The 26,467-nt window shown below is 55.2% G+C and overlaps 3 protein-coding genes across 5 annotated transcripts in view; 1 reads left to right on the top strand and 2 right to left on the bottom strand.

Moving 5' to 3' along the window:
• Prpf40b (pre-mRNA processing factor 40 homolog B) overlaps positions 1-65 on the bottom strand; it is a 65,612-nt gene extending 65,547 nt beyond the window's left edge. The window contains exon 1 of the mRNA XM_029547972.1: positions 1-65. The gene's annotated coding sequence lies outside the window, so the exon portion shown is untranslated.
• Positions 34-9,141, top strand: Mcrs1 (microspherule protein 1). 2 transcript variants are annotated; one of them, XM_021217318.2, is made up of 15 exons: positions 34-140; positions 1,393-1,512; positions 1,969-2,107; positions 2,458-2,596; positions 3,120-3,278; positions 3,421-3,530; positions 4,610-4,718; positions 4,965-5,103; positions 7,207-7,282; positions 7,554-7,582; positions 7,696-7,788; positions 7,928-8,010; positions 8,162-8,249; positions 8,504-8,631; positions 8,738-9,141. In XM_021217318.2, the coding sequence occupies exons 2-15, from the start codon at positions 1,503-1,505 to the stop codon at positions 8,822-8,824; spliced, it is 1,389 nt and encodes a 462-aa protein (XP_021072977.1). In that variant the 5' UTR covers positions 34-140; positions 1,393-1,502; the 3' UTR covers positions 8,825-9,141. The 2 variants fall into 2 exon arrangements, with proteins under 2 accessions (XP_021072977.1, XP_021072979.1); XM_021217320.2 differs by lacking the exon at positions 1,393-1,512.
• Positions 9,142-26,467, bottom strand: Kcnh3 (potassium voltage-gated channel subfamily H member 3). Of its 2 annotated transcripts, none has more exons than XM_029547963.1 (15): positions 25,810-26,467; positions 24,355-24,588; positions 23,794-23,928; positions 22,942-23,093; positions 22,271-22,514; positions 21,752-21,909; positions 21,455-21,662; positions 18,349-18,654; positions 17,914-18,113; positions 17,249-17,498; positions 13,563-13,780; positions 12,036-12,367; positions 10,961-11,067; positions 10,136-10,212; positions 9,142-10,042 (listed from the first exon to the last, which is right to left on the bottom strand). In XM_029547963.1, the coding sequence occupies exons 1-15, from the start codon at positions 25,883-25,885 to the stop codon at positions 9,440-9,442; spliced, it is 3,300 nt and encodes a 1,099-aa protein (XP_029403823.1). In that variant the 5' UTR covers positions 25,886-26,467; the 3' UTR covers positions 9,142-9,439. The 2 variants fall into 2 exon arrangements, with proteins under 2 accessions (XP_029403823.1, XP_021072975.1); XM_021217316.2 differs by having other exon boundaries at positions 22,942-23,075; positions 25,810-26,466.

Genomic DNA, 26,467 nt, shown 5'->3' with positions numbered 1-26,467 from the left:
GCGTCCAGGACGAACCGGAAAAGATCCTCCAACCCTTCGTTCGCAACCCGGAAGTAGATGTGTCTCACGGAAGCCGGCTTTGGCCCTGCGGCTCCTGTCGTCGCCGCGGAGAAATTGTTGGAGCTGGCAGCCTAGGAATGGTGAGACCCCGCGATTCGTCTCCTAGCGTTCTGAGTAGACCTGGAGGGTGAAGTGGAGTTTCCCAACGTGCCTCGGAGCACAACCCCACAACAAGATTCGGGGCCCCGCCCCGGTATCGCCTCGAAAAATCTGCGCATGCGTAAATCCGATCGGGCTAGGCTCTGGCCTGCGGCGTTACGCATGCGCAAAGGTGGTAGGCTTGAGGTGGGATGGGAATTGTCTGGGAGTTGGTCCTGGTTCGCTACTACCGGGCTGTGGGCCTCAGAGCCAGATGGCGAGCTCGGTGCAGTAGTATGGGCTGAAGAGCTGGCTAAATTGCCACTCGTCCCCAGAGTCCCTGAAACAGACCTGCACTGATCTCTCACCTTGGGGGTGCCCTGGCGGGAGGAGGGGCGGGGAGGAGGGCCAACACTTTGCCTTAGTTGATCGTGGGACTGGGCACCTGCACCCCCTTCTGTGGTACCCACGCTTGCCAGCCGTAACCCACGGAGCTGGGCGTGGAGCGTCCTTTCGGGCAGAGCCAGAAGTTTGCTCTGCGAGACGCGGGTGTCAGGAGGGGCGGGGCTGCCAAAGCGCTGGGTATTCACACAGTTCCCAAACCACTTTTTAATCGTCAGAAGGAATCACCCACTTTAGTGAAAGCTGCAGATGGAAGGGGAAACAAAAAGGTAGCGAGATAAGGGATTCTTTCTCCCTTCCCCGGCTGTGGCCTGCGGGCAGGTTGGCGCTGCTGATTTGAGTAGACAGCCGAAGGAAAACAAATGAGTCAGGAATCCCTTGACCCTTTCTAGTTAACGTTCCAAATGCTTAATTTAGGACTCACTGATAAAATTACAAGAGATCTCTGAGCCTTCTATGTCTTTTTCCACATCTTTTATCATTTGCACAAAGGCCTCAGTGACACTCCCACATAGCTACTTATATTTTTTGTTTTTATTGTTTGGAGCAGGGGCTCACTATTATATAGATAGCCCTGGCTTGCTCTGTAGACGAGGCTGGCCTTAAAGTAAACGGAGATCCACCTGCCTCTGCCTCCGCCTCCACATACTGAGATTACCGATCGGAGCCATCAGACCAGGCAATAGCTACTGATTGTTAGGTGCAATTGAGAGTAGAGCTTTTGCCTCTTCCCATTCTGTATGTCCTCCCTACCTCAGACAGGGTGCAGGAGTGAATGAGTGTAAGGGATTGGTCAGTACGTTTGGCCTGTTGGAAACCTGAGCCTGAGGGAGACTTACTTCTCCTTCACAGACTCTCTTCTCAGCATCCAAGCTCGCTTGGTCAGAACCCTTGGATGAGCCTGTGGGACCCTTCCTCCTAGCCCTGTGGTTTGGAGCCAGAGGCTTTGGGGCTGTGAGAGGATGGACAAAGGTAGTATGAGGCTCGGCCATCTCCCCAAGCTCTCTGGCTCTACCCCGTGCCTTGCACGAGCGTCTCTCGGTCCTGACGGGGCAATGCCACCTACCACCCCCTCCCCTCCCCGGGCCAGCACCACCCATGTGCCTCCTGGCAGAGCCACGATTACCTCAGTTGCTGTGCAGCTGCTTCTCTTTGGCACACGGCACTTTGATGGCCAAGGGACAGTTATGCTCAGAGCCTGGTGTGTCGGCCTCATCAGTATGACCTTGTGCTGCACCCCATGACCCGAGGCTCCAGGAGAACTGCCCAGCGTGGAAGGTCTGGGGCAGGTTTGAGCCCAGATGGGATCTGGATGGCCAAGGAGGCCCTTTGCCCGTCTCAAAGACCTCAAGCCTCAGGGAAGCCGGGCAAGGGCTGAGGGGCTGACACAAGTGTCTGTGCATGGAGGTCACCCTTTCTCTTTTCTAGATTCTCAGGGGCTGCTAGACTCGTCCCTGATGGCGTCGGGCACGGCCAGCCGCTCCGAGGATGAGGAGTCACTGGCAGGGCAGAAGCGAGCCTCCTCCCAGGCCTTAGGCACTATCCCCAAACGCAGAAGCTCCTCCAGGTAGCTGGGCTCAGAGCGCCTGGGAAGGGGAGGCGTGTGGGATTAGGCATGCCCATCCTAGCCTTGGTTTGAAACGGCCTTCTGAGCCTGCCTGGGGTCCCTGGGTTCCTTGAGCTTTTCCTCTACCTCCTCTACTGCTACGTCCGGATGGCACCGAGGACAGGGGAGCGAGAGGTTCTGTCTCTGTTGGAACGTCGCCTGTCACCTCAGAGGACTAGAACTTGGCTTTTCCAGGTCCACTGAGCCAGGCACTACAGGAAAGAGAAGGCAGATAGTTCCCAAGGGGAGCCTGCTCTGGGGAAGCCCCGCGTGTGTGGTGCCAGTAGATAACCATACAGGACCTTCCACAGGTTCATCAAAAGGAAGAAATTCGATGATGAGCTGGTAGAGAGCAGCCTGGCCAAATCCTCCACCCGGGTGAAGGGGGCCGGCGGTGTGGAGTCAGGCCGCTGCTCAGGGAGCGAGCCCTCCTCTAGTGAGAAGAAGAAGGTAAGGGGCTGGGCAGATGGGTGAGGCCTGCTGGGGACTGCACTGCTCTGCCCCCATCCTAGACCCCTCCCTCCTGTCTCTCCTACTCCCTCCCTTGCTGCATCCCTCGCTTGCCAGTGCATCCTGGATCGCATTCCGTGTGGGAGGCAGGGAGCTCGTATCTATTCTGGGAGCAGACAGCTTGTTCCCAGCATTGCAGGGTGTAAAAATAACCCCCAGGTGGCATTGCTCTGGCCCCAGACAGTGCAGAGCAAGAGTAGTTTCCTGGCATCCTTCCCTCCCCCCTCTCCCCCCCCCCCCCCCCCCCCGTTCTGGGGCTGAGGGCGCCACAAGCAGAGAGAGGACCCCACCCGGTCAAGAACTAGGACTTGGGCGGGGGTGGGCATTAGAAAACTCCGCTCTCAGCTTGACTCCCTGGTGTTGTCGGAGCCTGCGGCGGTCACAGTATGTGACGCAGTAGGTCCGAAGCCCCAGCTCTTCTGATACCAGCTCTGAGTTCACTGTGAGCCCGTCCTGTACCCAGGTATCCAAGGCTCCCAGTACTCCTGTACCTCCCAGCCCTGCCCCAACCCCTGGGCTGACCAAGCGTGTGAAGAAAAGCAAACAGCCACTTCAGGTGACCAAGGATCTGGGCCGATGGAAGCCTGCAGATGACCTCCTCCTCATCAATGCTGTGCTGCAGGTACCCACCATGGGACTGGGGCTCCCTCCCTCCTATCCTCCAATTTCCAGTCCCCATACTAGCTTAGCAGAACCCTGTGACTTCCAAGGGAAGGATTCTTCCCAGTGCTGGGACTGGAGCAAACCATTCTGGGGTCTTGCAGACTAATGACCTGACATCTGTCCACCTGGGTGTGAAGTTCAGCTGCCGCTTCACCCTTCGGGAAGTTCAGGAGCGCTGGTACGCCCTGCTCTACGACCCTGTCATCTCCAAGTGAGTGGGCTTAGGAGAGGGGAGGGCTGGGGGCCCCCAAATTTGGAACTAGGTATAGAAGGGCTAGATTCAACCAGGGCCCAAAGGAGGGTCATGGGAGGCAGGGCCATGGAGCCTTGTAGCCTCTGGGGAAACCTGGGACCTGCTGGGCATTCTGGAGCATCTCCTTTCCTTAACCTCTGCTAGTCCCAGATGGAGGTCAGCGTCCTGGCATAGGACATAAATGCTTACAAATGCCAAGAGCCTCAGTTCCACCAGTATGTGCCTTGGGTCACTTCTGAACTGTCCACTCTGGCCTCCCACGGGTCCTGATATGAAGAGGGATCTGACTTTCCTGTACTCAGGAGGCAAAGGCAGTTGGCTGAATTGGAGGCTAGCCTGCTCTACAGAGTGATTTCTAGGACAGCCACGACTACAGAGAAAAACTCTGTCTCTAAAACAAATGAGAGAGACAGAAACAGAGACAGACAGAGACAGACACTGAAACAGACACTGACATAAAAGCCTCAAGACCCTTCTAGTTTTAGCTAAGTTTCAAATAAGCTCTTGCACATATCTACCATACTCCTTCTCAGTTACTTAATTCAGTGTCCTCAGAGCTTGGTTTGAATCTGAACACCCATCTTCTACTCCTCCACAGCCCTGCCACCTACTCAAGCTGTAGCCATAGTCCCGAGAGACCAGAAAATGGCTTGGCCTCAGCTTGGAAAAAGGAGGCCGTGGGCAGTGGGTAATGAGGAAGGGCTGGGAAGAGAGCTACAGCTGATCCCAGGGTGTCTCAGAAGCCGGCCTCTTGTGTGCTTGCTTTGGGCTGGGGTCTCTCTGTGTGGCTAATGGAGAGCTTACTCTGTAGACCAGACTGGCCTTGAACCTTGAGCAGCTGTAGGCTGGAGTTGGAGAGTGTGGTTCCCGGTTCCCGGGCTCCCTCATTGGACCATGCCCTGGTCATATCTACCACAGACCTCTAGGCTCAGAATCTCTGCATCCAAAGGCTTGTAGGTTATCGGGGAGTAGGAACCCTGGATGACTTGACGCCTCCTTTTCAGTTTTCCCCTTCCTTTCTTCCTTCCCATGTACAGGCTGGCTTGCCAGGCCATGAGGCAGTTACACCCAGAAGCCATTGCAGCCATTCAGAGCAAGGCCCTGTTCAGCAAGGCTGAGGAGCAGCTGCTGAGCAAAGTCGGATCAGTAAGTGGGCAGGGCATGTGCTGGGCCGATGGGAAACTGCCAGTGTAGGGAGTCCTGTCTGCCCCGGCTGGGGTCTGCACACATCTGCAGGGGTCTTTGTGACCGGTCTTGAGAGAAACCATGCCTGGCCCCCTGGTGACTGTTGCTTTTTCCAGTTCCTGGGGAGGCCCTGGGGACAGGAATGGGGACAGGGATGGGGTAGGAATGAGAAAACCCAGGCATGAAGAGAGTATCTCTAATCTCCAGACCAGCCAGCCCACCTTGGAGACCTTCCAGGACTTGCTGCATAGACACCCCGATGCCTTCTACCTGGCTCGTACTGCCAAGGCTCTGCAGGCCCACTGGCAGCTCATGAAGCAGTATTACCTACTCGAGGATCAGACAGGTAATGAACACCCCAGGAGCTGCGGCAGAGCAGTCGGGTGTTCAGGTGTGGGAACGTGTGCCAAGTGCTGCAGGTGCAGCTGCCTGCCAGCGTCCTGTAAGAGTTCTCAGCAGCCCCGTGTCCCCCTCACCTCCATTTGCCAAAACAGCAGCAACAGAACCTGCTGCCTTGTAGTGCTGGCAGGCCTTTGGCATCACGGATGGGGAACCAGTTTGCCTGCTATCCTGAGCCAAAAAGTCCAAATAGTAGTTAGTATTACTACTTCTTGTTTAGGTTTGTTTTGTTTTGTTTCTTGACATATTTGGCCATCACATGAACAGTACGTTAGTGTGTTATTTATGGGGAGCATGAAAACTGGAGCAAACTGGGCATGTCATCTCTAGTCACTCCCCACCCCACCCCACCCGCTTCTCACCCTGGCTTTCTTTCCATCCTGCATCCTCCTTCCATTGCCGTGCTCCTGGACCAGGGAGTCTGTGCGACCAGTCAGGTGGTTTACCCCTAAAATCCCCAGCAGGACTTCATATTTAGGCCCCATCCGTCCTCTTCCCTAAGGGGCCTCCTCTTCTGCCACCCGTCTCACCACCAAGCTAGGAAAGCCACCTGGTTGGACTGTAGGAGGCCTGCAGGGGACTGTGACCCAGCTTCTGGTTCGTAGGGTTCAGGCCCACTCTGTGGCAGAATCCACTCCCTGCTGCACTGCACCACCATAGCTCTTCCTGCTGTTCTGGGAGGAAAGCCCTTCCTTGCCCTAGCATGCTCCTGCAGCTCAGGTTCAAAAAGATGGCCTCAGCAGGATGGTAGGACATGTGTCCCCGGGTGTTAGTGCTCCGGGGTCTTGCTGCCTTACCTCTCGTGTAATCCTCACAGGACATTTGCTAGACAGCATTAATTTTTACTGTTTTAAAGCCAGCTTGTTCCCTCTTTTTGTTGTTGCTGTTTGGGGTTTTTTTTGGTTTGGTTTGGTTTGGGTTTTTTGAGTCTTGGTTTTCTCCAGCCAAGGCTGACCTCCTGCCTCTGTCTCCCAAGAACTGGAACTATAGGTTTGCAGCATGGTTTATCCCTGCTTCTTTTGTCATGATTCTGGCAATTGTTGTTCCCTGAAAGCCGTGTGTGTGTGTGTGTGTGTGTGTGTGTGTGTGTGTGTGTGTGTGTGTGTGTAAAATAATCTCCCCCAAGAGTTTCAGTTTCTCATTTGTTGCTTAGAGCTGGGTGTCCCCAGGATCAGGCAGTTTTCTTGGCTTAGCTAGCAGGTTAGTCACACATTTAGAGTCCTGGATTTCAAGCAGACCTGGTAGAAGGCGGCTTGGTGGGAGTGGACAACCTACTCTTCTGTCCCCACAGTCTGACAGGGTAGAGCTCTGCTGCCTGCCTGTGCATACCTCACCTTACCCTCAGCTGTAGCTGCTGGCTGCCCTGCAGAGCAGCTCCGGGGGTGGGGGGAGCTCTGGGGGGCAGGGGAGCTCGGCAGGTGGTGGGGAGCTCCACAGTGGGGGGCACCTCTGGCCAAGCTCTGCAAGCTCTTATATTCTGGGCACCCTGGCCTCTTCCATTCTAGCCAGAGATAGTTGAAAACTTTGATGAAACAACATACTTGATAGGTTCTAATATTAATTATCCTGCTCCATTTTATCCTTTGAAAACAATAACGCTAACTGCATGGCCCATAAGGAGGTCATTCCCTATAGACTGAGGTAGCAGCAGCTCTCAGGCAGCGCCTTCCAGTGGTCCATGTCTCTTGGTTGGTCAGAAGGCTGGGGAGCAGTTTGGTCCTGGCTGTGCCCTGACTGGGGTCAGAGTTTAGTCTGCCTCTGTTACTCCCCTCACATGTACACAGGAGCTGAGCAGCCCTCCCACTTAGCTTAAGACTTGACAAGTGAGCAGAAGCCCGTGTAGGTCAGCTATAGTTGTCTTGACCCGCCTCTGTCCCAAGTTAAGTGGTATCAAGTTAGAGTGTCAGCTGCTTGGGACTGTGATCCCTCTGTGGCTTTGGCTGCAGCAGGGCTGTGTCCGTCCCCCTGGCTGCTCCACTCCCCTGGCTGTGGGGCAGCTGGGGCTGGAGGAGGAACCCCCCACATTTATACGCCTTTGTTGTCTATTCAGTGCAGCCACTGCCTAAGGGGGACCAAGTGCTCAACTTCTCAGATGCAGAGGACCTGATTGACGACAGTAAGCTCAAGTGAGTTCCTGGAGAGGGTTCACTCCACGTTGTCGGGCACACCAGGCTGCCCAGCAGCCGCTTCAGTTGCAGCTACTGGGCTTAGCCACCCTGCTGCACCCTCTCCTGTGGGGGCCGCTTCAGCTCACTGCCTTCCCGTTCCCCCCACCCTAGTCCCAGGGCTAGGCTAAGGCTTGAACAACTTTCTGAGCCCCTTGGCTGAGAAGCCTGGGGTGCTGTGGTGGGCCAGGTAGCAGGGGCCTGCTAATGACAAATCCTTTTTGATACTCAGGGACATGCGAGATGAAGTCCTGGAACATGGTAAGTCTGCCCTGCTGGGGACAGGGTGGGAACGGAAGCTCTTACTGGAACAGAGAGGACCAGTTCAAGGTGCTGGTGGCACCAGAGTCTCTTCTTATTTCACTTCACCTCAGAGCTGACAGTGGCTGACCGGCGCCAGAAACGAGAGATCCGGCAGCTGGAACAGGAACTGCATAAGTGGCAGGTGCTAGTGGACAGCATCACAGGTGAGGCGGCACTGTTGTCCCATGGAGCCCGTCCCTTGCCTGTCTGGGCATGCTGTTGCCTAGGGCCATTCCCTGTGGCCCTGCCCCGGCCCTGACGTGGTAGGCCTTTGCTACCTTACTGACCCTGCTCTTCTCTCAGGCATGAGCTCTCCAGACTTCGACAACCAGACCCTGGCTGTGTTGCGGGGCCGCATGGTGCGGTACCTAATGCGCTCTCGTGAGGTGAGACAAGCTGTCACTGTCCTCACCTGCCTAGGCACCCTCTCTATTGTCCCTTTCTCTGCCCCATCCTTGATTTCTTGTCTTTCCCTGGCCTCGTGGGGCTTCTTTTCCTCATTCCTTGACCTAGCCCTCACCTCCACCATTTTCCCAGATAACCCTGGGCAGAGCAACCAAGGACAACCAGATTGATGTGGACTTGTCTCTAGAGGGTCCGGCTTGGAAGATCTCCCGAAAGCAAGGTATGCCCACTCTGCCCCTCCACGGGAGCAGGAAGGGTCTCCTCTGAGCCTCTCCCTGGCTTTTGTAGCCCTAAGCCATGGGGCCTAGACTATCCTTATGACTTAGTGAGGAAGGCCAAAGGAGTTGGTCCTTTGAGATCTCTACCTTGGGGCCACAAGTGCCTGCACATCTTAATACCCAGGAAGCAGAGGGACACTTGGCTGTCTCCTGTTTGTCTCTGTCTTGTCATTTCTTTTCCTTTCTGCCTCTACAGGTGTCATCAAACTGAAAAACAATGGTGACTTCTTCATTGCCAATGAGGGCCGGCGGCCCATCTATATTGATGGGCGGCCTGTGCTGTGTGGCTCCAAGTGGCGCCTTAGCAACAACTCTGTGGTGGAGGTGAGTCCAGGGTGGAGGAGGATGTCTCACCTGCTGCCTGACAGACTGGGCCATGGATGTGGCTCTGTCCCTCCTCTAGACTCAGCCATCTTTCTCTCCTGCCCAGATCGCCAGCCTGCGATTCGTCTTCCTCATCAACCAGGACCTCATTGCCCTCATCCGGGCTGAGGCTGCCAAGATCACACCACAGTGAGGCAGTAGCAGAAACCAGGGCATTCTCCGGCCTCAGTTTCCCTGTCATTCCAGCTCCCTTGAGCTGGGAACTCAGGCTCCTGGAAAACTCTTGTACCCAGAGTGGGGAGTGGAGGCCCAACTGCTGGCCCATTGATTGAGCCTTTGAGGCAAGGTGGGGTCACCATGGGGAAGCCAGGAGAGGCTGGGACCCCTGTGCCTCCCCTGAGCCAGAGCCCCACCATTGCCACCATTGTCACTCCTGTGTCTCCAGTGAGTCAGCTTTAGACTCCTTTTTGTTTTTGTTTTTGTAAATAAAAAGTACTGAGTTCCAAAGTAGCTTCTTTTTTATTATTATTTTTTTATGTTTTTTAATATAAAAAACATGAGGACAGTGGAGATGGGCACATGCAAGGAATGGCAGAACCCCTCCCTGTCCTCAGACCTCTGCCCCCATCTGGCAGGCAAATGGCGGACAAGCAGGTCAGTGGAGCAAAACCCGTGGATCCCTAGCCTGGGGCCTGCCTGAGGCTCCAGCTCACCCTCCTCCTCCCTCAGGCTCCCTGCCCTGAGCAGCCCTGCGAGGCTAGGTGGAGCAGCAGGTGGCAGGCATTTGTAGTACTCATCCCGGCCGCAGTCAGACCCCTGTGCCTTCTTCCTGGGTCCACTGGACTGTGCCAGGACCGTGGCAGCCAATGAGCACCATCTCTAGGCTGTGGGGATCCCAGGGCAAGGCTCGGCCCCCTGACCCCGGAGGGGGCTCTCCAGTACTTGTAGCCTCAGCCTGGCTCACAGGTGCTGGGGTCCCAATCCTAGCCCCTTCCTCAGGAGGAGGGGGTGAGGCTGGTGTGCTGGGCTCAGAGCAGAGATCTCCAGAGCCAGGGGGCTCCGAGTCTGAGGTGGAAGTCCATAATGCTGTGGCTCGAGGCCAAGGGGAGCTCTGAGATGCTGGGGGGCCCCAGGGCCATGGCGCCATGAGTGGAGGGGGGTGCCCTGGACGGGGGTGAGGCCAGGTCCCACTCAAAACTGAACCTGCTGGGGGCTGCAGGCAGTAGGATGATGCCCCAGTGTCCACACGCAGGGGTTGTAGGAGCCCAGAGGTGGTGGCTGGGCACGGCTCCTCTCCTGATCCCCGGGGACACTGGCCTTCCCCTTGGGGCACCAGGATGAGCTGCACAGCCTGGCGAAGTGACTGCAGTCCCTCCCGCATCTGCAGCACCTGTTCAGACAGCTCCATCACCTTGGGTGTGGGGGTAAGAGGTCACCAGGTCAGTGGGCCAGCCACCTCAGCCGGGCCTGCTCTTCCCTCCCTGCTCCCACCTCATCCACCCACCGCCTGCCGTAGTTTGTCCAGCGTGTCTGTGTTTCTTGCTTCACTGGGCCCCAAGGGGACGGTGAGCAGGCCGCTCTCTGTGGAAAGGAAAGGCTTTTCAACCAGAGCTGCTAAAAGACAGACAGGATCCAGGTCTGGCCTCTTAGCACTGGTCTGGCTCACCCTGCTTTTTTCTGGCCTTGGTCAAGTTGCCAAATTTTGCCTAAATTGTCAGCATGAGAACCCCTCCTGGCATCCCTGAGTAACACCGTCTACTGCTCTCCTCCCTGCAGGAGGCTGTCCCCTCATGGGGCAGGATGAGATAGTCTTATAACCTATGATGTTCCCTCAAGTCTGTTGAGTAACCAAGGCTATTGAGCCCTGAGCTCTGTCTACCTCCGCCTCCCTAGCACCTGCCGGGATTACAGGCAAACACTACCATCTAGCTGGAAGTTGCTCTCTCCATCAGTCCCTCATCCTGTCCTAGATTGTGTCCCACTTCCAGGCTGCCTGTCTCATCCAGCACCAGGTTCAACTCAGTCTTTCCAGCCCTCCTTCTCCCAGGAAGACAGACATGTGCCAAGAGTGTCAGGTACATTCTCATTTAACATGCACAACAACTCATTTTATAGACAGGAATCAGAACCAAGGGGCTGAGCTTATGATGTTGGAAAGTTGGCCGGGCAGTTATCCAAACCTCCAGGCCAATCATCACCGGCAGCCTGGGAGAGCTTCCAGGCAGGCTGCCCCAACAGTTCCTCTAACGCCAGACTCAGATCCCACACCGCTTGAGGTCTATGAGGCAAATGGGGTGCCCACCAACATTCCCTGTCCCTGCACCAATACCTGTTCCCGGGGAGGGGCTGCTGCTACATTCTGGGCCAGACTGACCCACTCGGAAAGAGAACTTGTGCTGGTCAGAGCCGCAGCCATCTTCAATGCCATCTACGACCCTGTGAACCAAGAAATCAAGACAGGACATCAAATCAGACAATAGGCAGCCACCATGGTGTCAGGATGGGACATTCCAGTGTTCACATATGTCGACTGCAGAAGTTCAAAGCTATACTTGGACATCCTAAGAAGCTTGTACACAGTCCATTTCCCTGGAGCTTGCAGTTTAGCTGAAGAGTACATTGGAGTAACACAAGATTTCATTGGTGCAACACGATGAAAGTAAGCCACGTCTAACCAGCTAATGGGAATCGCAGGAATCAGGGAAGGCAGTCAGGTTTGGACTATGATGGTTGGAAGGATAGGGCCTGGAGAAATACCTCTGTGGTTGTGCCAAGAAGGCAAGTTGTAATTGAAAATCTGTGTGCCTGTGTTTTTTATCGAAGGACTTAAGGGAAGCTGGGAGGGGGCTGGTAGTGCAGCCATATTTCCCGGAGCAAAGGAGTAGAGCATAAAGCTACATGCAACAGTTAAGACTGTTTTGTTCTTGCAGAGAACTTGCACAGAACAGCTCACAGCCTCCTATTACTCCGATCCAGGACACCCAATGCCCTCTCCTGACCTCTGTGGGTACCTGAACTCATGTGCACACACAGTGCCCTGCCTTACAACCAATTAAAAATAAAATCAAAGAGGAGGAGGAGGAGGAGAAAGAAGAGGAGGAAGAAGAAGAGGAGGAGAAGGAAGAGAAGAGGAGGAGGAGGAGGAGGAGGAGGAGGAGGAAGAGGAGAAAACATGATGCATGGCACACATCTGTAATCCCCGCACTCGGGAGACAGAATCAGGAGGAAGTAGAAATCAACCTGGGTTATAAAGTCTGAAAAAAAACCAAACCAAAACAACAACAACAAACAAACACACACACACACACAAAGTCAAATGGGCACCACTTAGGGCGAGGGTGTGCCACACTGGTGCCTCTGTCCTAACCACTGCAACCTTGCCATAAAGTCCAGGGCCTGCTCACCTGGGGCTCAGGTCTGGGGGTACATTCCATGGCATGGGGGGAAGCTGCAGCCCATCAAGTGTCCGTGGATGAGCAGAAGGACCAGCCTCAGGCTTCAAAACCCCTGCTCTACTCGGCCGCCCTCTGCCACCCAGCCTCGGCCGAGGTGCAGTTCGACGTGGGGAGAGTAGTTTGGCGGCTGAGGAGGAGGAGGTACAGCCAGGTGACAGCAGGGGACTGGAGGGCTCATCTGCTGGGGCTGGTGAGACCGTGTGTCCCTGCTCCCCATCTGTCTCCTTCTCCTCCAGCGTGGACATGAGAGTGTTGTCACCACTCAGGGAGCTGGTATCCACCTGGGGACAGAGGGGACAGGGTTCAACATGGACAGCCAGTGTTGTGTTCCACGCCTCTTCCTTACCAAGGCACAGGACACACCAGGTAGAGGAAACTGTCCTCCCTCGGAGGAGGGGGCAGTAACCTGCTACACTGTTGCCACAGTGAAATCACTGTATCTGCCCACAGATACAACAGCCCTCTACTTGGCCCTGCAGACTAACCGATAGCAACCCTCTTCTGGTGAGGCTTAGGTGAGGTTTTGCCGAGAGAGAAACAAACCAGCCACTTCCACATCACTCTGTCCACTTCCTGCCTGTGGTAAAGGACATGAGCCCTCAGCTTCCTGCTCCTGCCTCCATACCTGCTGCCTTGTGTCTTCACCATGACAGATTCATCCCTCTGGATGTAGGTCCAGATAAACCCTTGCTCCTGCAAGTTGCCCTGGTCATGTTTTATTAATAGGAAAGTAACTACTGTCCCCTCAGAACCTGCTATTTTAGGACGAAGGGGCTCTATGGGGGGGTCCTTATTCAGAAGCAGCCCCCATGGCTGACGCCTGTCTCTGACCAACCCTCCACCTGTAGGCTACACTGTAGACTCTACAGGGTTCACCTGTTAGCAGGTGTACTGGGCTCCTGTCACAGTAGATTTTGTTTTGATCAGGGCCAGTATGTCAGGCAAGCCAAAGCTGGACTTTGTTTTTTTTTTTAAGACAGTGTCTCTTTATTAGGTAGCTCTGGCTGTCCTAGAACTCCCTACATAGACCAGGCTAGCCTTGATGTCACAGAGATTCACCTGCCTCTGCCTTCTGAGTGCTGGGATTTAAGGCGTATATTACCACGCCCTGGCTTGGACCTACTTCCAAATCACAGAGTTGGTTTAGACCACATAATTGCTCTTGCTGAGAATCTATGTTCAACTCCCAGTAACCATGTGGTGACTCACAGCGATGCCTGTAATCAGAGTTCCAGGATATATAATACCCTCTTCTGGCTTCTTGAGGGCTCCTGCACTCATGTGGTGCACACAAACTTACACAGCACACACATATACATCAAATAAATGTAAAAAACTAAAAACACAGTGAAAAGAAAGTGTTAAGTGTGGACTCCTGCCCTGAGGCAGGAGGACTTCCGCACAAGCCCACAGGTCCCTCTTTGTTCCCCCAACTGTGTTCAGTTCACCTGTTCCCTGAAACCCCAGCACCCTCACCTCCGCAGAGACTCCCCCAGCTCCCAGGTTGTAGCTGAGTTCCCCTCGGAGACCACGGCTAAAGCGTGGGGCAAACTCAGGGTACAGTGCGAGGCTCTCATGCAGCCCAGCCAACTGCAGACACTGTAGGACACAGTATGTCAGCCCCTTCACGTCTGCATTGGCTTTCACTACTTGTTCCCGCTGGGGCAGCTCGCAGCCAATCAGGTCACCCTTCCCTGGGGAGAGGAAACCAAGGTTAGCAAGTCACTTGGGGAGGGGACATGGGCAGATAGAGGCTGAGCAGAGAGAGGCCCCAGCTGTGGCGAGGTCCCTAGTTCTCACTGGGTCTTACACACACTTGGGGTAGAGAACAATGGGACCCAGGCTCTCAAGCACTTCCAAGGACAAAACACTGGCTGCAACCTCTCCATTCAAGGAGGGGTGTCCGCAGACAGACAGGCTCTTAATTAAACTCCCCTGGGGAAATTAAACCAATCAGACTTCCAGGCCCCAGCTCAACCCTAATCATTACAATCTGATTCTCTTAAAAACCCACAGGTGATTTGGGTACAGCTTATCCAGGGACCAGAATTTGGTATCGGCAGTTTAGTGCCCTGAGTGTCACAGCGAAAATGTCAATGCCAAGGCTATTCTGGCATTGCCTTGGTTTGTGTGTGTGTGTGTGTGTGTGTGTGTGTGTGTGTGTGTGTGTGTGTGTGTGGAGGGGAACCTTGATCTCACCGTAAAGGGTTTCCAAAACTAGCTGAGAATACCACCTGGCTGACAGCAATTATCAAATGACTTGGGCAGATCTCTGTGAGTTCGAGACCAGCCTCGTTCACAAAGCGAGTTTCAAGGATAGCCAGGGCTACACAGGGAAACCCTGTCTCACAAAACAAACAAAAAACAAAACAAAAGAATGTCAGAGCCTCAAGGATGTCGGACAGGGGAGGTGTATCTTAGTATCACACCCGGGGTCTGTGAGTCAATGGGATGACAGGGCCAACCAGAGACCTTTGTCACTTTTCATCTTCCCTTTTCCTTCTTGTTGAACCCCAGCAGGGATCAACAACCAGGGCGTGGGCAAAGGCAGTTTGGCTCCTATCAGGCCAAGCTGCATGATTAGAAAGACTAGAAAGAGTGGTCAAGGCCTTTAAGGCCCAGACAGGTCAACACAGAGGCCGCTAAATGTTTGCAGAGTTTGCTCAGACTGAAGGGCAGAGTGAGCCTCCTGTAAGTTTTCCGCTCCTGTTTTGAAGTTTCCTGGACCCTCCGAGAGCCATTTGAGTTACAAGGGGGGATTTTCTAGGGAGTGAGCTGTGTTTTGTGTGATCTGGAATAAGACGGGTATAAGTCTGTCCTCAGCCTAGAAGTGAGACACAAAGGAGAAACAAGACTATGGACAGCGTCAACAGCGACCTGGGCTCTGCCACTGGAGGCGCCTGGCTTTCAGGCTCAGCTCATCGGGTTGCCTCCTCTCGCTCTTGGAACGCTTGGCTGAGTCAGTTTACAAACAGGTTGGGGCCAGAATCATTACTGTTGACTACAGGCCCAGACTCAGCTTGCCAGGAGCCAGCTGGGATATACCTGAATGCCCAGCTGAGGAGGCAGGTGAGATGCACCTGAATGCCCAGCTGAGGAGGCAGCAGGGATGCTGCGGTGAAAACAAGGCAGGAAACCAGGTCACAGCTGGGCACATGTACTCCCAGCCCTCAGAGGCTAAAATAGGAGACTGCAAGTTCAGAACCAGACTGGACTCCATAGCAAACACAGAACACTCAGTTCTTGAGCAGGATCTGAGCCAGTCACTTATGCAGGCTTGCAGAGCTACTGAGTGACCAGCTGGACGGTTGTGCCCTGACCAGTCTTCCCACAACAGCTCTCCTCGGTTCCTCAAGGGGTCACTAGCCACACTTGTGTTGTATATAACACTATATTTCCTCCTTCTCTATCTATCTTGGGTTTCCTTCTGCTTTTTGGAACAGGGTTTCATTTATCCCAGTTTGGCCTCAAGTTCATATGTAGTCCAGGATGACTTTGAACTTCTTTTTTTGGGGGGGAGGGGTTCGAGACAGGGTTTCTCTGTATAGCCCTGGCTGTCCTGGAACTCACTTTGTAGACCAGGCTGTCCTGGAGCTCAGAAATCCACCTGTCTCTGCCTCCCAAGTGCTGGGGTTAAAGGCGTGTGCCGACCTTGAACTTCTGATCCAGGGTCTTGTCCTTGCTAGGCAAGCCCTGCACGAGCTAAGCTTCATGCCTAGCCCTTGCCCGTCTGCCTGCCTGCCTGCCTGCCTGCCTGCCTGCCTTCCTCGCTTCCTCCCTTCCTGTCCTTCCCTCTCTCCCTTCTCTTTCAGATGGCCTTGCTATGTTCCCTAGGCTGGCTTAGAACTCCTCCGTCGCTCAAGCGAGTCTCTTGCCTCGGTGTTCCACCTGCTTTGGGTTCCAAGCATATGCCACAGTACACAGCCATAACTCCGGTTTTCCCAGTTCTGGTATATGTTGTATCTAAGCTCAGAAGCTGTACTTATGAAAGATGGAATGGAATTTAAAGAAAAAAAAAAAAAAAAAAAAGGTGCTTTAACAGTCTGCCACCTTGCTCAGGCTCTGAGTCCCCTGGCGACATCTCTTTCATCTGATGCTGTTGGAAGGCCCTCCTTCTCAAGGGAGAGGGGAATGAGAACCAATAGCTGCTGGGGTGCCCAGCAGTGTACCACCACCCTCTCTGTTCTAGTCTTCATTGTGGCTGTGGGGCTCTAGTTGTCCCCACAGCAAGGACTTGGCTGTGACCTGGTCCTTACCTCTCTTCCCCCTGGTACACGAACCCACCTGGATTCCCCAGGCTATGTCGGTTCCTTGCCCTCCAGGACCAGGGAGAGCCTCCCCTGGCTGCATAGCACAGCCCCTTCACTGGCTTTTACTGTGCAGGCCTGTGCTTCACAGAGCAAGGCTCTCCTGGTGCTTGTGTGCACACCTGGGCCTCCTCAAACACTTCCCCTCTGAGGTCACCCTCCCCCCCACACACACACACAAGGCACCTGGCTATACCACACATCGCCACCATCAGCCTAGCTTAGCTGGGTGAATGATAATGGATTCTCTAATGCTTCCTATGAGTTTCCAGCGTCTCTGAATGGAAGGGCTGGCCAGACAGTCCTCTGTGAGTCTACTGTCCCTCCTACTGTGCTGGTCCCTTGACCTCACTTAGGAAGCTGATGTGTTACTTCCCCTCTCCTTTTGCCAAAGGAAGGGTAGAGAGGAAGGGGTAGGGTCTTTCTCTGAGAGATGCTACCCTGTCACGTGGAGGCTGAGCTCCACTGTCACCCATCGGGGCTTTGGACCTGCTCTGTGTGACCTGCCCTATTCCTCCCTTGCTAGAGCACTGTCCTCTGTACTTTCCTACAAGGTTTCTCTAGCCCATCATGCACTGGCTCCTATGAAAAGCTGGACCCCCCCCCACACACACACACACTGGCTTCATCCTCATCATAGGAACAGCCTCAAAGTTGCCACCTCCTCGTATTGCTACTTTGTTATCATGGGCTCATCTTTGAGCTTTGTCTAGGGCTCTGGGTTCCAGACTCCATCCTGTCTGCCTCTCCTTGGGTGGCTGTGTATGCACCCAACTCTCTGATTTTTCCTTGTAACAGCCATGGATTCCCTAGCCACAGGAGCCCCCCAAGCACCCTGTCTCCCGTCACACGAACCTAGAATGGCGAGCACGGTGCCACCTTTGAGGACCTCCATGGAACCCGAGCAGACAAAATAGAGGGCCTGGAGAGCATCCCCTTGGTGAATGAGGTACTCGCCGGGCGTGCAGAAGGCCGGCCTCAGGGCCAGGGACAGCGCCCGCAGGCAGCCTCGGCTGGCGGCCTCGAACAGTGGCAGCTGCAGGACCTCCTTGTGCAGGTGCATGGCGATGTCTGCACGAAGCTCATCCGGGAGGCTCTGCAGCAGCTGCAAGCAGGCAGTAGGGGAGGGCTGAGGTGGCAGAAGAGGAAGTCCCTTCCAGCCAGCCCCTGGCCACCATTTCCAACCTCAGAAGCAAGAGGGGGAACGGAAGCAGGTGCAAGCCTCCCACCCAACATTAAGGTGCGGAGGGTACAGTCAAGGGAAGAAAGCTCTTTGCAGCCCCCTCCTAGCCCCTTTCCTCCTCCTGGCCTCAGACTCTGACATCAGTGTGCACAGAGCCCACAGACCTAACTGGGGTTCTGCTCTGTCTCATGTATGGGTGCTGTCTCTGTAAAAGAACTGGGAAAATCACATTTCTGCATTTCCTACCCACCCACACCTCCACTCCCAATCGCTGAGACCAAGCACAAACCCCTAGAGGAGGTAAAAAGTCTAGAAGCCGCCTAGGAGGCCACCACACCTCAGTGGTATCGATGCCATTGTTCACAGCCCAGGTGGCTTGGAAGTACTCGAGCATACGTTGCTTGAGGGGTTTGGGGATGCGGTGGATGCGGATGTAGTCTCGCAGGTCACGAGTGCGGCTGTGGTACAGAAAGCGGCGAGCATACATGCGCTGGATGATGGCCGTCACATTCCCAAACACCACTGCATGCATCAGAGCTGGTCAAGAATAAAGAATAAAGAAGTTAGGGTCACCCTCCAGATCTGGCTGGATGTGGTGCTTAGCAGATCTGTCTTCCGTGCCCTGCCTATCGCCATGTTCCTAGGCAGGGTGCATGGGCATCTCTCCCTGCCCTAGTCTGGTGGATCACCAAAGGTAGACCCTAGATCTCCAGTTGTGGGAACCCTGAGAGGTGGGCGTAGAGGGGCCCTGAAAGTTGCCGCTCAGCCTCACCTCCAATAAGCATGGTGCAGATGGAGAAGATCTTCTCCGTGTCTGTGTTAGCGGACACGTTGCCGAAGCCCACACTGGTGAGACTGCTGAGCGCGAAGTACAGGGAGGTGATGTAGGCGCTGCGTAGGGACGGGCCACCCAGCAGTTCCAGCCCGGTCCCATTGGCTTCGCTGCCTCTGCTGCCGCCACCGCTGACACTGCTGCTGCTGCAGTTTTCACTCTGACCAGAACTGTTGCCTCCGTCTGGACTTCGGCTCACCAGGTAGTAGGGGGTCTCCAGCCTGCGTGCCAGCTCCTGAAGCCAGCCTGGGGAACGGGAACAGGCACTGAGAGAGCAGGACGCGTTCTGCCGCTCGCTCTGCGGATCCAGGTGTGCTAGCTGGCACTCCTGAAAGTGGGGTGCACGCAAATGCAGACCCATCCCTGTGACTTCTGTACAACCTTTTTCTTCTCTGTTAGAGCACCCTCATCTGTCCCTTCACCTCTCAGCAAGACAGCACTTGTCAAGCTCCACAGCCAGATCCTATTGGTGCCCCTGATAGAGGAAGGAGAATCACACTCGCCAAGGATGCTTGTCAATATCACAGAATGCTTCCAACAGGAAGAAGTAGGTGGCCAGGCAAAGAGGCTGGGGCAGGGGTGGCATCTCGTTGCATCTCAGCCTGGTCTTCAAGTTTGGAAGGCTGAGGCCCCATCCTCTGTCCTGTTCTTCACACTAGTTTTCTTGTCTAAGCTCATCTGCTACTGAAAGCCCCGCCCCTGACCGGGCCCCGCCCCTGACCGGGCCCCGCCCATCAGCGGCACAAACCTCCCAGTCTCACAGATGCTGCCACCAACACACCATGTGGATGTGTACACATATGCCACCGAGATACCACACATGCCCCACACAGTGGAGAAGGCAACGGCACACATGCAAACGCTCAACAGATATCCAGTCACAACCATGGCCACAGGCACTGCAAAGGCCTGCGCATCCTTGAAAGGCTGATGACCACAGGCGCCTGGACACTGACGCACAGGCAGAGATGGGCACACGCTTGCACACAGATGAATCTATATTTGCACACTCACACCTGTACACCCTCCTAAACAAACAGACTTCCGTTTGTTTGTTTGTTTTGTTTTTTGTTTTCCCGAGACAGGGTTTCTCGGTGTAGCCCTGGTTGTCCTGGAACTCACTCTGTAGACCAGGCTGGCCTCCAACTCAGAAATCCGCCTGCCTCTGTCTCCCAAGTGCTGGGATTAAAGGTGTGTGCCACCACTGCCCGGCACAAACAGACTTCCTTGAGCACACATGGCCAGGATAGACTATTGGACAGTGGCCGAACCTACCCAGTCTTTCCTGGACAATAGAAAGGGAAGCAAGTGCCATTTCCCAGGGCCAATACACAGACCCTGAGCCACACTCCCCCAACACACAGACCCTGCACCACACTCCTGCAATGTTTCCGCATGGAGTCCTTGATGGAAATCCACATCCATTCCCACAGTAACTTAATGCACACAGTGGTCAGGCTCCCATAGAGGGGCAGAGGGACAGAGGGGCAGGGGGGCAGGGGGTAGAGAGGAAGGGGGAAGGGGGAAGGGGGCAGAGGTTACATTGTAGGATAAGAGCTAAACCGAGAGGGTCTCCAGGCAGGGTGTCAAAGCTAAGGATTAGTAGGCAGGGGCTCGACAGCTTCCTGGAAGAGATGTGTGTGCTTAGCCTTAAATGGTAGGGAGGGTATTTTTTTAAACCTTCCTTCCTTTTTCCTTTCTTTCCTTTTGCGTGTGCACACTCATCCTGGTGTGCTTGTGAAGGTCAGAGGACAATTTGTGGAAGTCCGTTCTCTCTTTCTACCATGTGGGTCCTGGGAAGCAGACTCGGGTTTGCCAGGCCAGGCAGTAAGCACCTTAACTCATTAAGCCATCTCGTGTGGACTCCAGACCACGGGTATCTGGATCTGTTGCAAAGAATGGGGTGCACCTGTGGATTTGGTGCTTCAGAGCCACTTGGAGGTGAGCCAGAAACAAGGACAGGGACAGGGACAGGGTGGCAGCTGACCCTAGAGCTGCCTCATTATAGACTCCCCCAGGGAAGGGCAGGTGCCAAGGAGCTGGCACGGCTGGAGTGTCCCCGTTTCCACATGCTCGGCAACTAGAGGGCTCAGGGGAGCAGCCAGGTGTGTCCTCTGAGCCCGCACCTGTCTCCACGAACCTGGCAAGGAGAGAGTTCACAGGTGCCTCATCATCTCTTGGGGAGCTGATGAGAGCAGGTTCTAAGAATGGCTGGTGACCCCACTGAGGTCACTAGACAGGAGAGGCCACCCAAAGCAGCTAGGAACTCAACCAACGTCAGTTGCTGAGAAGTCGACAGAGAGCTCAGGGTGTGGAAGGAAAGGCATGCTCAGTTTGGGATGCACCAGAAGTTAGAAATGGCTTCGGTGGGTTGGAGGAATGGGAAGGGTGAAAGTCGCAATGTCCTTAGGGTGATGTCAGTAGGCTGGTGATGGGGACCGCTGCGAGGAGGGAGAAGGGACACAAAGAAAACCCATCTGCAGTCTCTGAGACTTGGAAGGGCTGGAAAGAGGGGCTCGGCACCAGTGTGGCTATCGGAGTCAGGGGCTATATAGGCTTACAGCCCCAGAGAATCACCACAGCCTCGTGGGTGATGTGGAGACGTGAGGGTGGAGATGCTCAGCGAGTGTTAAGACCCAGTGAGTGGGAGGAAGGAGGAGCCGAACAAAGGAGGAGAAAGGAAGGAGGGAAGACACTGGGATAAGAAGGCTCAGGGAGAATGTGGATTCAGGCGCCACAGTGAAAGACAAAGTATGGAAAGGGAGAACCTGTAGGGACAAGCATCAAGGAAAGTGGTTTTATAGGAAACCATGAGACCAGCAGGTCCCACCTGGCCATCTACAGCTGCAGAGTTTGAGAAATGTGACCAAGGTCACCAGAAGGACACTAAGGGTGACTGAGACTCCCCAAGGTGGTCACCAGGCTGTCTCCACATGGTGGTGGCCATCACACACACACACACACACACACACACACACACACACACACTCGGACATTCCCACATTTCCTCTGGCATGCATGCAACCTTCCTCTCAGCCTGCAGTACCGATCTCCGGCAGCTCCGACTCGCTGCTCTCAATCTCTTGCTGGCCGATGTAGAACCAAACGCAGGCCACCCAGTGAGCGAGCAGGGCGAAGACAGCCATGAGCAAGGTGAGCACGACCGCGCTGTACTGCGAGTACCGGTCCAGTCTTGGCAGCAGGCGCAGCAGGCGCAGCAGTCGCACCGTCTTCAGTAGGTGAGCCCCAACATACTAAGACCAGGGAAGGGAGGTTATCCCAGGCCAACTCTAGCCCTGCCAGCATCAGCCTGAAGCTCACCACCCCTCTCAACCATACTGACCACGTTGACCTTGAAGGCATGTAGTAGGTCAAAGGGCAGTGCTGCTATGACATCCAGCAGGAACCAGGTGGTGACGTAGTGGAGGCAAATGGACTTTGGGGCAAATACCACCTGGCCTGACTTGGACACAAATGTAGTACGAAAATTCAGCACAATATCTGTGTGGAAAATAGGCAGTCAGCAATAGGGGAGGAGATAGCTCCACACCTACCTGTCCAACACTTGATCCTACCCCAGCCCTTTCACATCTGTGGCCAAGCTGTAACTTTAGCATGCACCCATTTTACAGAGGGAGAAACTGAGGCTTGCTGAGGCTATTCTCAGATCAGAGCTGTAGAACACTTTATTGGCAGAGACACCTTTGGGATCTAGGCTTGATTTGAAAACTCCTGGGTGACAAACCCGGGAAGAACAAGGGAGACACTTGTGGGGCAGTGGAAACCATGCAAAGGATCATCCTTACAAAAGCCAAAGAGGGACTGGTCCTGAGCGGGAACAGCAGGCACAGACCTCACATACCTAAGATGAAGAGGATCTCCACAGCCAGGTCACAGACACTAGGTGGGCCACGGGCAGCACTGGGTTCCCGTGCTGTGCTCACACACACACTGTATGGCACAGTGACTGCCACATAGAGTGTGGCAAGCAGGATGAAGCCATCCCAGGTGGCTCTCAGAGCCCCACAGTGCAGCAGGATAAAGGGTGACTTCCGGATAGCAGCGACTTTATATTCAGGCAAATTTGGCTTCTCTCCAAACACTCCCTGAGTGAGGAGGGGCAGGTCCAGGTAGAGAAGAGAGGATATGGACAGAGGCTAAATCAGGATTGTGTCTAGAAGGGGCATTCGCCTCCCTTCTCTCCCTGTGCTCTCAAAGTGGTCCTGACACATGCCTTATTTATGGACTGAGCATTGGTTAGAGCGGATGACTTAGCTGAAACCAAACAATGGCTCAGGAGTAGAGCCAGAATTGAACCCAGGCCCACTCGACTCCAAAGTCAAGACTTTCTTTTAGCACTCTGATGGACCAGACATGACCTATTCCCTCATCAGGCCCCACCCACAACGGTCCAGTGAGACCCGAGTGGCTTCTGGACATTCTCTCTGAGGTGGGTTTAGCTCCCCTCCCAGATCTCCTCAGGCTGCAGTACCCTGCCCCCAATCCAAACACACACCCAGGTGCTCAATCCACCTTATTGAGCTTGTGCTTGCCCTTGGGTTGCTTCTGCAGATGGCCAGAAAGGTGGTAGAGAACCGCCCGGCTCCGCCTCCGATTGGCATTAAAGCCTTTGGATCCTGCCCGACCATATCGGCGCCGGCCACCGCCTACAAGAAAAGAGGGTCCTGTGACAGTAAGCTGTAGGATCCTGGGCATAGGGTACTAGTTGCTAGCCTGTGAAATGATCTGGCTCATTGACCCTTTTGTCTTTTCAGAGTGAGGGGTTAGGCATTCCTCTTGTCATCGGGTCGCATGTCAGTCAGAGCTGTGCAGCCCTAAGGTTCAGCCACACAAGAAAAGAAGTCAGTAGAGAAAGGCCTGGGAAATCTCTAAGAGAGTCTCAAGATGCAGAGCCAGTAGGATGCCGTCAGCAGAGGTGTGGAAGGAAGCTCAGAGGACCCACACTGAAGACTGACACCGGCAAACCCTGGCTGAGGGAGGGCAGAGCTGTGGCGGGGACTGTGAGGAGAGTTTGGACCAGTGTCTAATGACAGTTCTGTGACTTAGAAAGCTTGCCCCAGCCCATGGAGGGGGCTCCCCCCCATCAGGCATGCTGTGCTGAAAGAAGTCAGGTGAGTATGTTCTGCCACATTAGTTAGTGGGGAAGAAGGGGTTCTGGGCACAGGTGAAGTTTGACAACTGCAACTTTGTTTCAACTAGCCTATTAGGACAAGATTCCCATCCTGGGACTAAACACAGAGCAGTGCAGACAGAGTGGAGTTCAGTAAGGACAAGTGGGTGCCTATAACCCACACTGAGTGTCACAGAGCCCCCTGAGCCTGAGCCCAAACCTCTGCTTCTAAATCAAGGAGACAGAGCACCCACCTCTCTCCTTCCAGTTGTCAGGGCCTCCTCGGTTCTTGGTCTCGCTGATGTCCTTGTGAGAGACCAGGAAGAGGGCCACCTCCCCCTTCTCATTTTTTATAGGTATCACATCCAGGAGACACCAGAATGGAAGCCCTAGGCAAAGAGACAGACATAGCTGTCTTCCAATCTTACCTTGCCCTGCCTAAGGTAAGAACCCAACGGACAGTCCCTGGTAAGAAGCTAGCAGAAACGGAGCTTCCTGGGGAGAGAGCAGCAGTGTGGGTTCACTTGGGACAGGGCTTAGGGGAGCAAAGGGCGCAGATATGACTGTCAGACACATTGACATGGGGTGGCTCCCCTCCCCCTTCTGAATATGAGAAACTGGAGATTGGAAGTGAGTGGAGGCTGAGACCTGCAGAGGAGGGGGAGCCCAGGACAGGAGGCAGGGGCTGAGAAAGGGGTAGAAGGGTGGATGGGTACATGGGAAGATAGGAAGGGAAAGGAAGAGAGATAGTGAGTGGGTGGGTGCCCTGTCCAGCATAGTGACACTGAAGGTAAATTGGTGCCATGGTGCCTTACCACTCTTCCGGTACAGGATCAGTTCAGCCTTGAATTCTTTGTGTTCGTCTAGGGCCTTTCGGATCTGTTGGCGGACCAGCTCACTGGTGTCTGGCCCATAGAGGAAGGAGCAGGCACAGCCCCGCTGCATGACCTCGGCTCTGGAGAAACCCGTGAGGTCACAGAAGCCATCAGAGCAGTAGACCACAGGGAAGAGCCCCGCCACCTGGGCATTGCCCAGCACGAAGTTACTGTCTGCAAGAGAAAGCGAAGGGCACCTTCACCTACCAGCCCCACTTCTCAAACTACTTGCAAACCCCACCAAAGCGTGGGTTTTCATCCCCAAGGGAAGCTGTGTATGCTGGTCATGACCCGTTCATAAATGAGGCTTAGCATGCACACCTGGGTGTCAGTGTCCTCAGGGCGGGTCCCCAGGTGAATGCAGGTGAGTGTATTTGAGGATCAGCACAGCTCAGTGTGTAGGCACTGCTGTGGAGAGGGTCCTGAGCAGTCTGAATAAGGGGTGGGGCTGGAGATTTCCAAAGGCCACCTGCTCTGGGTCCACCTCTGGCTTCTACCAGGTTCATCCCCTAACTGGATACCTAGGCTGCCTGTGTGACTCCTCCCACGGAGACCCACTTGGTCTGGGAAGCAGGCCACCGTGCATCCTATGCCCTGTTTTCTGCACACCCTGGCTCAGGGACTATTGAACGCCATCAAGAATGGCGGTGTGTGGATAGTGGTTGAACAACACAGCCTGGAGCCAAGAATGTATTGGGGAGTGAGGGGTGCTGAATCAGCAGGCTTCAAGCCCAAAGCAGATGGAGAAGCCTGGGGGGTGGGGGGAGGGAAGTTCTGTGATGAGTTCCTACAGGCTGTCTACAACAGGAGGGAGAACGCTTGTCAGAACTGGGAAGCCCCACTGGAACGAGAGGGGGAGGGACCCTGTTTTCACGACTTCCCAGTGTTCAGAGCCAGAGAAACTCAGAATCTGGAAGCTCAAGTTGCCTTTTCCAAACTTCCCCAGTCCGGATGTGAGTCCCCCGAGCTCAGCTTCTTTGGGGCTGGGTGGGCATTCCAAGCGATAGGTTTAGACTGTGCGATACGCTTGCAGACACAGTTCTCTGCTGAATACCGCCTACTCTACCTTCCTTTGCAAATCTTATTTCTAAATCTGGGCTCTGTGAGCCCTCTGCGCTGTCCACCAGGACTGGTTCCGCGCTTCACCCGACTCGGCCTTTGCAACCGCGCCAGGTCTGAGGATAGACAGGATGGATCATCCCGGGCCCCGCACCTAGGGACATCTAACAGTGTTGACCCTGAAAACCTCTGGGAAACCTTCACTTACTGGAAAGAGAGGATGGCCCTAGCTTCAAGAGGGGTGAGGAAGGGGATGGCTGGTGGGCACCAAGCAGCAGGTGGCAGTTCGGACAGTGGATTACTGCCCGGAAGCTAGGGAGCTAGGGCCTGACTCACGCGTCCCGTCGAAGCGGGTGGCGATGGTGTCCAGGAAGGTGTTCTGCGGCGCCAGGAGCCCCCGCATGGCCGGCATCTTAGGCGGCGGGGGCCGCCCGCCCCATCCCTCCGGGGCGCGGGGACTCAGCGCCGGGGGAGGGCGCCGGGCTCGGCCGCCCCCCGCCGGGCCCCGCGCCCCCTAGAGTAGCCGTCGGGGGACTATGCCCGGCCCAGGCTCGCAGGCCCCAGCAGCTGCCGGCGCACAAGGGGGCGTCCGCGCCGTCGGGGCTGGGCGCATGGCGCGCGCGCGACCCCTTGCCGCCCACAGATTCCGGGCTGCAGGCCCCGCGGCCACCGCGCACTCTGCACCTTTCGTCCGCCCGCGGCTCCTGTTTCTGCAGGCGGGGTGGCTCCCGCTTGGGCTCGGCTCAGCGCCGGGTCCCCGCAGCTCCCTCCGTCTGTCGGGGAGAAACGGCAGCCTACCTCCCGCACCGCCGCCTGCACCGGGGTAACCATGGAGACGGGGCACACCCAGTCAGGGCCGCCTCCTTAAAGAGACAGGCCTCCTGCGGAGGGATCCCCCTCCCCTGGGACCTTGGTGGGGGCAGGGAAGCTGCCGCCCCCTAGCGCTGCCAGGCTCCCTGAGGCGAGAACCGCGGCCGGGTGGGCTCAGCCTGAC

Source organism: Mus pahari, chromosome 17 (genome assembly GCF_900095145.1).
Source record: "Mus pahari chromosome 17, PAHARI_EIJ_v1.1, whole genome shotgun sequence".
NCBI lineage: Eukaryota > Metazoa > Chordata > Mammalia > Rodentia > Muridae > Mus > Mus pahari.
Note: the sequence above shows the minus strand (reverse complement) of the source record. Positions and strands in the feature narration are given on the sequence as shown.

Bases quoted from the DNA above. Each gene is read 5' to 3' on its own strand.
- Mcrs1 (XM_021217318.2), top strand. The intron at 4,719-4,964 runs GTAAGTGGGCAG...TCTAATCTCCAG, and splicing joins TGCTGAGCAAAGTCGGATCA to ACCAGCCAGCCCACCTTGGA. The intron at 7,789-7,927 runs GTGAGGCGGCAC...CTCTTCTCTCAG, and splicing joins GCTAGTGGACAGCATCACAG to GCATGAGCTCTCCAGACTTC.
- Kcnh3 (XM_029547963.1), bottom strand. From the start codon at position 25,885: ATGCCGGCCATGCGGGGGCTCCTGGCGCCGCAGAACACCTTCCTGGAC. The intron at 23,094-23,793 runs GTGGGTGCTCTG...TTACTGTCACAG, and splicing joins TGACAACTGGAAGGAGAGAG to GACCCTCTTTTCTTGTAGGC. The intron at 17,499-17,913 runs GTGTGGTGGCCT...GCCTGCTTGCAG, and splicing joins ATGGCATCGATACCACTGAG to CTGCTGCAGAGCCTCCCGGA.